At 46.7% G+C, this 11,956-nt stretch overlaps 1 protein-coding gene across 2 annotated transcripts in view; it reads right to left on the bottom strand.

Annotated features, from left to right (window-relative positions):
• Positions 1-6,080: 6,080 nt before the first annotated feature.
• The window catches only part of dvl3 (dishevelled segment polarity protein 3), an 86,481-nt gene continuing 80,605 nt past the window's right edge, over positions 6,081-11,956 (bottom strand). For both annotated transcript variants that reach the window (XM_033031762.1, XM_033031763.1), the window contains 3 exons: positions 11,104-11,271; positions 9,357-9,575; positions 6,081-7,827 (listed from right to left, as the gene is read on the bottom strand). In XM_033031762.1, the coding sequence (XP_032887653.1) occupies positions 7,376-7,827; positions 9,357-9,575; positions 11,104-11,271 (839 nt within the window). In that variant the 3' untranslated portion in view covers positions 6,081-7,375. The remainder of the gene's footprint in view (positions 7,828-9,356; positions 9,576-11,103; positions 11,272-11,956) is intronic.

Genomic DNA, 11,956 nt, shown 5'->3' with positions numbered 1-11,956 from the left:
TACCATTTAAATAATCGTAAGCTTGCATCTCAGTAAAATTGATTTCCAAACGCATTGAGAGTTTACGATTATTTAAATGGTAAATGGAGCTTCAGAAGCGTTTTTATTTTGCATGTTAAAACCCACCCGAGAACCATGGGCGATTTTGCAATTTTACTGACGGGTTTCTAACTTTTAATACTTTTCATATAACAAATGAATAAAGATAAAAAGTCAATAATGCCACTTTTGATGAAATGCAGCGAGCAAACGCGATAATTCCCGATATTTTGGATCTTTAAATCTCCAAGAAAAAAGTCCGCTATCAACTTCCGCCTTTTTTACACCTTCAGCTCGCTCTTGTATTTACCTTAGTTTCTATCTTTTTTTTGGACTGTAAATTTAGGTAGCTGTTCCTCACGGTCACCCCGACTGGCTCCGTAAATTGCAGCTCAAAACCGGGCCGTTTTCGATGTTTTTAACGGGTGTGAAAGTGCGTGTTTTCCCATCCACTAACATGTACCGGAAGTGACGCTTATCCCCCAGTTAAAAATTTCGGTCACGTGAGTGGGGATTTACGCTCCAGTGACCTTTCGTGAAATCACCCTATAGATAGATTATATTTTAGATTGGGACCCTTCTGACACTGAAGTAGCTCCCTGACCTGCCAATTTTTGATCTAGATTCCAGCAACTAGTTTCTTGTGTCTCCACTCTTCCCTTCAATAGTGTCCCAGTTTTGTGTCAATGGTGCTAAACATCTACTGTACTCATTCATGGGAAATAAACGTCCAGATTTAATATGCCATCTGTCAATTTCCCTCCACAGATGCTGCCTGACCCGCTGAGTTCATCCAACACATTCTGACGTTTTAATATAAAGAAGTGGACTTGAGTGATGAGACAGGGGGATGTATAGAAAAGCTGAACAATGGGCAAAGTAGAACAGGTATACGGGTGAAGGTCAGACACGACCAAGTGGGGAAGTGTGATGAGCTAAGGTACAGGTGGAGGAAAATAAAAACAAGGAATAACAGATACTGGTTTACATAAAGGGACACAAATTACTGGAGTAACACAATGGGTCAGGCAGCATCTCTGGATAACATGGATAGGTGACACCGATTGATGCTCTCCAGAGATGCTACCTGACCCGCTGTGTTACTCCAGCACTTTGAGTCCCTCAGGGAATGGGTTATTGAAATAGAGTCGTAGAGTGTGGGAACAGACCATTCAGCACAACTTGCCTATGTCAACCAACATGCCCTATCTACTAGTCCCACCTGCCTATGTTTGACCCATATCGCTCTAAACCTATCTTGTCCATGTACCTGTCTATATGTTTCTTTAACGTTGTTTATAATACCTACCTCAACTGCCTCCTTCGGTAGCTCATTCCATATACCATCCACCCTTTTGTGTAAAAAAGTTGCCTCTCAAGTTCCCATTAAATCTTTCCCCTCTCACCTTAAACCTATGATCTCTTGTTCTTGATTCCCCAATTCCTCTCATGATCTTATACACCTCTATAAGATCACCCCTCGCCCACCTGCATTCCAAGGAATAGAGTCCTAGCCTGCTCAACCTCTTCTATAGCTCAGGCCTGAGTCCTGGCAATATCTTTGTAAATCTTCTCTGCATCCTTTCCAGCTTAACAATACGTCTCCTGTGACATGATGACCAAACCTGAACACAATACTCTAAATGTGACTTCAGCATTATGAAAATTCAATTTTCATACCATTGTCACCCAAGCAGAATGTGAGGTATTGTTCTTTAGTTTGCACTTTGTCTCATTCTGGCAGTGGATAAAACCAAGGCCAGATAGGTTGGTGAGGGTATGGGAAGCAGAGTTGAATTGCCAGTAAACCAGATGCTCAAGATGACTGTTGTGGACATAGCTCAGGTGCTCTGCATAATGGTTGCCTCGTCTGCACCTGGTCTCACCAGTACAGAGGCCAAATCACAAGCATCAAATGCAAAAGCCCAGGTTACAGGGGATGCTTGTGAATTTCTGCCCTACCTGGAAGGTTTGTTTATTATTGTAACATGTCACAGAGTCATACAGCATAGAAACAGACCCTTCAGCCCCACCTGCCCACACCGGCCAACATGTCCCATCTACCCTAGTCCCACTCCTGCGTTTTGTGATCTCTGTACAGTGAAAAGCTTTGTTTTGCCTGCTATCCGATCAGTTCAGATACTATACATATATGGAGGTGGCACAGTGGTGCAGCAGTAGAGTTACTGCCTCACAGCGCTAGAGACCTCGGGGATCCTGACTATGGATGCTGTCTGTCCAGAGTTTGTATTTTCTTCCTGTGACCCCATGGGTTTTCTCTAGATGCTCTGGTTTCTTCCCACATTCCTAAGACGTGCAGGTTTGTAGGTTAATTGGCTTGTGTAAATTGTCCCAAGGGTGTAGGATCGAATTAGTGTACCAGTGTTCGCAGGTCCACACGGTTTCCACACTGTATCTCTAAACTAAACTAAACTAGCATCTGCATTTCCTCGTTTCTAGCTCTCATTGAAGATTAGGCAACCGGAACAGTTCAAGCAACAATTGGCACCACTTCCCAGTGTCCTTTCGGGCACTGCATTCTTCATCTTGGTCATGTTTTCCTGCCCCACAACCCTCCGAGATCTCTGCATTCTCTGAACCCACCTCTTGCACCATAAACAGTTTCATCTTCAGCTGTCAAGGCCTTAAGTTCTGGAATTCTCCATCTAGACCTTTTTTCCTGAACTCACTACGGTAAAAAGTGTTTACACCAAATATCTTCGTACATGTCCCAAGTGCCAAATTTCAATTGATTACGTTCCTGTGAAGTGTCCTGGACATTCAGCTCAACTTACAATTAAGAAATAATGATGTCAGGCTGTAATCGTAAAGATGAAAAATTGGAAACAAAAGCACAAAGTAATGGAGGAACTCACTGGGTCAGGCAGCATCTGTGGAGGGAAATGAACATGCAATGTTTCAGATCGGTACCCTTTTTCAGACATTGGATTGGGAGGGAGATAGCTGGAAAAGATCTTTCCCTTGCCTAAATTAGTCTAAAGCCGGGTCCTGACCCAGATCCATGCCTCTCCATTTCCCTCCACAGATGCTGCCCGACCCGCTGAGTTTTTCTAGCACTTTGTGTCTTCTTCAAGATTCCAGCATCTGCAGTTCTGCATCTAAAGATTAAGAAATGCATGTTGTTGTTCCTGGTACCGTAGTGTGCTAAGTAAGATAAGGAGTTTTTAGTTCCCAGATACACCTTGATAACAGGTCTGAGGTTTGCATTTGTTCATGGGTTGGAAATTGGACTTGTTCCCAAAGGGTGGCACAGCGGTAGAGTTGCTGCCTTATAGCGGCAGAGACTACAGGTGCTGTCTGTACGGAGTTTATACATTCTCCCCATGACCACGTGGATTTTGCCTGGGGGCTCCGGTTTCCCACACACCAAAGATGGACAGGTTTGTAGGTTAATTGGTTGCGGTAAAAAATTGTACATTGTCCCTAGTGTGTGCTAGTGTGATGTGGATCGCTGGTTGGAGCGTAAACGTTGGGCCGAAGGGCCTGTTTCTGCGCTGAACTAAACTAAATCTCGAACGTAAACTAGAGTGCTTACTGGGTTTCTCTTTGATTCTGGGATTGTAGCTTGTGTCGAGGCTTGGATCATCAAAGCTTCACGGAGCAGTCCCCACCATAAGTATAAACGAGATTCAGAGGAGAATAAATATCTAATGGAACTGAAGTTGATCTCTGGGAATACCAATCAAGTTTGGCCTGTAGCTGAGACCTCTCTATTTCATCAAAATGCTATCTAAGTCTGATGTAGAACATTGCCACGTTGTTAATCTCACTATAATGGTTCAGAAATACAACAGTTCTCTCCATTTTGACATCTGCACTGAAAACAAACAGCAATATTAATAAAGATAGACACAAAATGCTGGAGTAACTCAGCAGGACAGGCAGCATCACTGAAGAGAAGAAATGGGTGATGTTTTGTGTCAAGATCCTAACTCAGACAGTCAGTCCAGAGACGCTGCCTGTCCCACTTAGTTACTCCCAACATATGTCTATCTTCGAAGTAAACCAGCATCACCAGTTCTTACCTACAGCAATATTAATAAAATATGGATGGTAGTGGTTTCACTAAATAACTCCAATGGCATCACGGCCTGGTTGGGCAACTTGAACGCCCAGGTACCCAGAAGATTAGTGGTGGGCACTGCCTGGACTATCATGGGTACTGAGTTCCCCATCATTGAAGGGATCTACAGGAGGCAATGCCTTATAAAGACAGCCAGCATCATCAAAGACCCAAATCAAATATCACATCACCTTGAGATTGAAGAAGGGTCCCAACCCAAAACATCACCTATCTGCATTATCCAGACTCCTCCGTCATCACTGGCATCATGTCTCACGTAAATCAGCTGTGCTCAGAGATGTCAATGGGAACATGCTTTAAACTCAAACATCTAGGGCTAAACGTAGGAGTATTTCTTTAAACTCAAACATCTAGGGCCAAACGTAGGAGTATTTCTTTGCTGCACTGTAGAGAAAGTCCCGCACCATCACTGGTCAAAGTGTGCAGATGAAGGAATTAACTCTCATGGAAGCAAAAGTGGAAATGGTTGAGATCTTCAGGTTCGTTGGTGTTAATGTAACCAATGATCTGTCGTAGACCAACCACATTGAAGCTCAGCCAAGAAGGCACACCAACGCCTCTACTTCCTTGACTCCATCCAAAGACCCAAGCAGTCTTTCCAGGTGAGGCAGAGGTTCACCTGTGCCTCCTCCAACCTCATCTACTGTTCTAGGTGCCAACTGCTCTGCATTGGTGAGACCAAAACCAGGCTTGGCGATCGCTTCGCCCAACACCTCCGCACAGTCGCATTAACCAACATGATCTCCCAATGGCTCAGCACTTCAACACCCCCTCCCATTCCGAATCCGACCTTTCTGTCCTGGGCCTCATCCATGGCCAGAGTGAGTCCCACTGCAAATTGGAGGAGCAGCACCTCATATTTTGCTTGGGTAGTTTACACCCCAGCGCTATGAACTTTGACTTCTCCAATTTCAGGTATTCCTTGCTTTCTCCCTCCTTCCCCTCCCCTTCCCAGCTCTCCCACTGCCCATTATCCCGCCTTTTCCTTTCTTCTAACCGCTCCCCCCCCCCACCCCCACATCAGTCTGAAGAAGGGTCTCGACACATCACCTATTCCTTCACTCCGTAGATGCTGCCTCACCCGCTGAGTTTTTCCAGCATTTGTGTGTACCTTCGAGGAAATTCAGCATGTCTCCATTGACTTACAAACGTCTACTGTTGCACCATAGAAAGCATACTATCGGGTTGCATCTTAGCTTGTTTTGGGAACTGCTCTGCCCAAGACAGCAAGAAATTATAGAGTTGTGGATGAAGCCCAGTCCATCACACAGACCAGACTCCCCACCATCGACTCCATTTGATTCATACTGATTCAGGAATTCAGTCAACATAGTCAAAGGCTTGTCCCTGTCCCTGTCCCGGTCATTCCTTCTTCTCCCTGCTCCCATCGGGCAGATGGTACAGAACCTGGAAAGTGCACACCACCAGACTCGGGAACAGCTTCTTCCCCTCATTTCAGGCTTCTGAACACCCCTTCCATAAGCTAGGGTACTGTCCGACTTATCTCAACCCCATTGCAGACATTTGACTTTGTCTCTAGAACTGATGCACTACAATGCTGAGAACTATATTCTGCACTCTGTATCTTCTCCTTTACCTATTCTACTTGAGTTTGACTTGATTGTATTAAGGTGTAGTATTATTTGATTTGTTTGGATAGCATGCAAAACAATGCTTTTTACTGCACCTCAGTTCACATGACATTAATAAAGCTGAACCTAAGATTCGGCAACCAGAGCAGTTGAGGCAACAATTGTCACCTTTTCAGCAACCTTGCAGGAACTCATCCCTGTAACGTGGTCCAGCCCCAAGATCTCTGCGTTCCTTCAAGTTTGCTCTCTTCAAACACCACAGTGGCTGAGACCTCACTGAATGATCTATCAGTCGTGAAAATGGATAACAAATTGCACCTCACTTCCACCAGTGATGAAATTAGTTGATGTGAAGAAATCATCTAGAACCATTTTATTAAAGTATACAATGCAACTTTCAGCTACAAAACCGTCATCCAGGGTCACATGTCATCTCCAAGTTATATATTTCTCTTATTCAACTTCAGATTCAGTGAGTGAGCGGAGAGGTTGTGAGATATTAGTGCAGCTGCCCTTTGTTGCCTGATGGAGTCGAGGTTCTCCACACCGAGACTCCGTTGGGATGTTCCTGAGGGATCTGATCTTCGACGATCTTTCGACTTGCTGCTCTGACTGTAGTGAGGTTTCATTGATCGTTAGGTACCTTTTTTTATTATTTCAGTTCCCGATGGGAAAGGTATTGTGACAGATGCGGAGGGCGGGGAGAGGGAAGACGGGGATGGAGTGCCAACGTCGTGCTTTGATCCGAGATGTTTTTACTTCATTTCCCACAAACTTAAAGCATGAAATGCTACTCATGAAAGGAAGAGTTACACGAAAAAAAAACACACATCAGAAGCATTACAACATGATTGAATTGTTGGACAGTTATTTTTTTGTTTGTTCCTTCGTGAAATATAAGGCTTGCGGTGTTTCCTTGAAGAGTTTTAAGATGCAATTCATAATCGTACACTTAATGACCGAGTTTTAACATAAGAAAAATTAAGCAACTCTTCCATGCTTTTCCTTGCAGTCTGGGTCTGTCCTCTGTATCCTACTGTTCTGGTGACCAGACGATTTAAAAAGAAATGATGCCAAGCACAAGAGGGCCAACCCAATCCAGCTGGTGACTTCTCCCCTCAATGCACTAACAATATTACCAGTTGGAGGAGGACAAGAACCCCACTATCTGTCGCTGTGTGACAAGGAAAGAAACACATAAGAGCTTAAGAAATTAGTTCAACAGAAAACAAGATTGGAAGTGATTAAAGTTTGACCGTTGATATTACAACAAGCTCTCCATAGAAGCAGAATAAAGATTTTTTGCTTTAAAAACAAAACCTTACAATGAGAAAGGTGTTAAAAGAGGCAGAGAGACAGGACACTGTCCAAGTACAAATGCAGTCCATTCTTGTGAGGGGGTGGGGAAAAACACAGATTGCAGGGGAGGATGGGGAGGGAAGCAAAATGGGGGGTGTTTACGTTGATAAATCTTGCGAGATTAGTGCTGAATAAATATAAAAAATCCTGTTCACACCCCAGAAACGTGCCACTCTGTCGCAAGCAGGTCTGCCGTTTTCTTTAGTCGCTCTGCTGTTCAGTTGCACGGGTGGCGGTGGAAGGGGTGCATTTTCTTTTGCGGAGGGTGAAGGGGAACGAGTCACATAACATCCACAAAGAACTCACTGGGGTTTCCCATGGCCATTCTGAACGATTGTCTGCTGGCTGTGAGCTCTGGAGGCACCGCTGACAGATCGCGGAGCGGAGGTGCCCCAGGGGGTGGGGTGGCGGCGGACTGTGGGGGCATCATGACGAGGGGAGGTGCGTAGAGAGGGGGCAACCCAGGCGGGCCGTAGGACTGGTGGGTGTGGTGGCTGCGGATGCTGGCTGCCAGTGAGTGGTGGCTCCGATGGCTCAGGTTACTGTGGTGACTGTGTTCGCTGGCGGGAGCTGAGCGCTCGCTTCCCGCCCGCTCCCGCCGCACAGCACTCCGCGTGGTGTGTTCCGACTCACTGCCACTGCCCCCAGATTTTGGATCGCCGGGTTTTGGCTCCTTCTCCTTCCCCCCTCGCCTCTCGCTCCCGCTCCGGTTCGATCCACTGCTTCGACTCCCTGTGGGCAGAGAAAGATAGAAGGGATTTTACAACAGGGACGGCACAGTGGTTCAGCTGATAATGTGCAGGTTTGTAGGTTAATTGGCTTATGAAAATTGTCCCCGGTGTGTTGGATAGAACTAGTGTTGGTAGCATTTAATTTAGTTTAGTTTATAGATACAATATGGAAACAGGCCCTTCGGCCTACCAAGTCCGTACCAACCAGCAATCACTTAGTACACTAGTTCTATCCTGCACACTAGGAACAATTTACAGAGGCCAATTAACCTACCAACCTGCACGTCTTTGGAATGTAGGTGTAAACTGGAGTACCCAGAGGAAACCCACACAGTTGTATGGAGAACGTACAAACTCCAGAGACAGCATCCGTAGTCAGGATCTCTATCTCTGCGCCATTGAGCTGCTGCCTCACAGCTTCGATCCTGACCTTGGGTGCTGTCCGTGTGCAGAGTTAGCACATTCTCCCTGCAACCGTGTGGATTTCTTCCGGTGGCTCCAGCCTGTGGGTTTGTAGGTTAATTGGTCTCTATAAATTGCCCCTTGTATGTAGGAAGTGAATGAGAAAGTGGGATAACAGAGAGCTGGTGTGAGCAGGTGTGGATTCGGTGGGCTGAATGACTTGTTTCCATGCTGTATTTCCAAACTAAAGTTGAGAGCAAATAAAGAAGAAAAAGAAACAAGGAGCAGCGACGTGGGACGGAACCCTTCCCGAGGAAAGGAAGTGTCTGATGAAGGGTCCCGACCTAAAACGTCACCTATCCATGTTTTCCAGAGAGGTTTTGTTTAGTTTATTGTCACGTCTACTCGGGTACAGTGAAAGAAGCTTTTGTTATGTGCTAACCAGTCAGCGGAAAGACGACAATAGACAATAGGTGCAGGAGTAAGTCATTTGGTCCTTCGAGCCAGCACCGTCATTCAATGTGATCATGGCTGATCATCCCCAATCAGTACCCCATTCCTGCCTTCTCCCCATATCCCCTAATATCTTAGCGCTATCTTTGAGAGCTCTATCTAGCTCTCACTTGAAAGTATCCAGAGAAACGGCCTCCACTGCCCTCTGAGGCCGAGAATTCCACAAACTCACAACTCTGTGAGAAAAAGTGTTTCCTCGTCACCGTTCCAAATGGCTTACCCCTTATTCTTAAACTGGTTCTGGACTCTCCCAACATCGGGAACATGTTTCCTGCCTCTAGCGTGTCCAAATCCTTAATAATCTTATATGTTTCAATAAGATCCTCTCTCATTCTACTAAACTCCAGAGTGTACAAGCCGAGCCGCTCCATTCTCTCAGCATATGACAGTCCCGCCATCCCGGGAATTAATCCTGTAAACCTACGCATGATTACTTACAAATGAGCCGTCTACAGTGTACAGATACAGAATAAAGGGAATAACGTTTAGTGGAAGATCTAGTCCAGGGTGCGGGGTGGGGGGGGGGGGGGTGAGAGGGTACGGGGTGGGGGGGTGAGAGGGTGTGGGGAGGGAGGGTGCCACACCTCAGGCTGACGGTCCCCACAGTCCACTCACCTTCACTGGGCTGGCTGCCGGCGCTGCCTCCTCCGTAGGGGAAGCCGGCGACGTCGTGGTAGCCCGGCGGCTGGGGGTTGTAGGGGTGCTGAGTCGGGTACTGGTAGGGGAAGGCAAGGGGCCAGGGCGCTGCTCCAGGGTGGGGCAAGGGGGCTAGCGTGTCTTGATCCGATGTGCCGCTCGATCCGTCATGGTCGTGTAAGGTTAGGCTGGCCATATCTGTGGGAGCAAGAGGCAGGGCAGCCGTTAACTCTTCAGTTTGTTATTGTCACGTGCACTGCGGTTTAGTTTAGATTAGACTTTAGAGATGCAGCGTGGAAACAGGCTCTTTATCCCACCGAGTCCACACTGATCAGCGATCACCCTGTACACGAGCACTATCCTACACACAAGGGACAATTTACAATTTTACAAAAGCCAATTAACCTACAAGCCTTCATGTCTTTGGAGTGTGGGTGGAAACCGGACCACCCGGAAAAAACCCCACGCGGTCACAGGGAGAACGTGCAAACTCCATACTGATAGCACCCGCAGTCAGCATCAAACTAATTTAGATTATTATTGTCATGTGTACCGAGGTACACTGAAAAGCATTTATTTACCTACTATCCAGTCAAAGAAAAGACTACATGATTACAATCAAGCTGCCCACAGTTTACAGATGAAGGATAAATTGTCATGAGGCAGCACGGTGGCGCAGCAGTAGAGTTGCTGTCTTCCAGCACCAATGACCCGGGTTAAATCCTGACTACGGATGCTGTGTGTACGGAGTTTTCCCTGTGACCGCGTAGGTTTTCGCCGGGTTTTCTCCCACATCCCAAACACGTCCAGGCTTGGAGGTTAATTGGCTTCGGTAAAAAATATTGCAAAATTGTCCTCAGTGTGTAGGATCATGTTAGTGGCGCTGGTTGGTGCAGTCTCGGTGGGCCGAATGGCATGTTTCAGCACTGTATCTCCACACTAAGCTGCGTGCAGTTCTGATCACCCCATTACAGGAAGGCTGTGGAGGCTTTAGAAAGAGTGCAGCGAGGGCTTACCAGAATGTTGCCTGGATTCGAGGTGTTAGTTACAGCGAGTGGTTGGACAGACTTGGATTGTTATCGGAGGTTGAGGGGAGACCTAATTAAAGTATATAAAATTATGAGAGGCAGATAGGGTAGGCAGTCAGAATCTTGTCCCCAAGGTGGAAATGTCCCAACACTAGATGGCATAGCTTTAACTGAGAGAGGCAAAGTTTAAAGGAGATGTGCGGGGCAACTATTTTATTCCCCACAGAGCGCTGTGGGTGCCTGGAACGTGCTGCCTGGGGTGGTGGTGGTGGAGGCAGATACAATAGTGGTGTTTAGTCGGCTTTTGGATAGGCATATTGATATGCAGGGAATGGAGGGATATGGATTATGTGCAGGCAGAGAAAAATTGGTCATCATGTTCGGCACAGACATTGTGGGCCGAAGGGCCTGTTCGTGCACTGTTCCGTGTTCTGTGTTATAAATCAAATAAAAGCCTCATGGTGACAGAAACGTTAGATGATTAAGTGTGGTTATCTCACAGTGACAAGGGTGTCAAGAGTTATGGGAGAAAGCAGGAGAATGGGATTGAGAGGGAATGATAGATCAGCCGTGATAGAATAGCAGAGTAGGCTCGATGGGCTGAATGGCCTAATTCTGCTCCTATGACTTATGATGGTACTGTTCTATTATTTATGTTCTATGCCCATCACACAGCTGGGACCGAGCGAGCGACTCACTGCCACAGAGGTCCCCGAAGATGTAGTAGCACTGCTCCGAGAAGGTGATCTTGTTCACAGTGTGTCGGATGTAGCCGGCTTTAAGGAGATTGCTGGCGTATTTTCGAGCTTCCCGCCGGTCCGGGAATCCTTCCACGTGATTGTAAAGCCAGTCGACGACATCGGAACCTGTGGAGAAGCAAGTGGATCACAGACGTTCAGACCATCGCTTGATGAAGACTGTGTGACAGAATCTATCCATTAATTTCACTTCCCTTTCCCCATCACTCTAGACTTTAGAGATACAACGCGGAAACAGGCCCACCGAGTCCACGCCGACCAGCGATCACCCCATACACTAGCACTATCCCAAACACTAGAGACAATTTACAGAAGCCAATTAAACTACAAACCAGCACCTCTTTGGAGTGTGGGAGGAAACTAGAGCACCCAGAGAAAACCCACACAGACACAGGGGGAATGTGCAGACTCCGTACTAACAGCACCAAATGTCTGGATCGAATCTGGGTCCCTGAAGCTGCAAGGCAGCATCTCTACCGCTGCGCCACCGTGCCGACAAAGCAATCAACCACCTACAATTCTGCCCCACTGCCAGATGTGCTGATGGCAGGGATACAAGGAAGCGAACAGTGGAACTGGTAGGCCCACTAGGGTGGGCGAGAGGAATGCAGAAGTTACTTGGTTTGTAGGTCAATTGGCTTTGGTAAAAATTGTAAATCGTCACTAGTGTGCAGGATAGTGCTAGTGTACGGGGTGATCCCTGGTTCGATCGGACTCGGTGGGCAGAAGGGTCTGTTTCCGTGCAGCATCTCTTAAAATCTAAAATAAAATTGCTGGCTGGCAGGGTTGCACG

The sequence above is a fragment of the Amblyraja radiata genome, chromosome 13, assembly GCF_010909765.2.
Source record: "Amblyraja radiata isolate CabotCenter1 chromosome 13, sAmbRad1.1.pri, whole genome shotgun sequence".
Lineage (NCBI taxonomy): Eukaryota > Metazoa > Chordata > Chondrichthyes > Rajiformes > Rajidae > Amblyraja > Amblyraja radiata.
The sequence above is the reverse complement of the archived record's forward strand: the minus strand, read 5'-3'. Positions and strand labels throughout refer to the sequence as shown.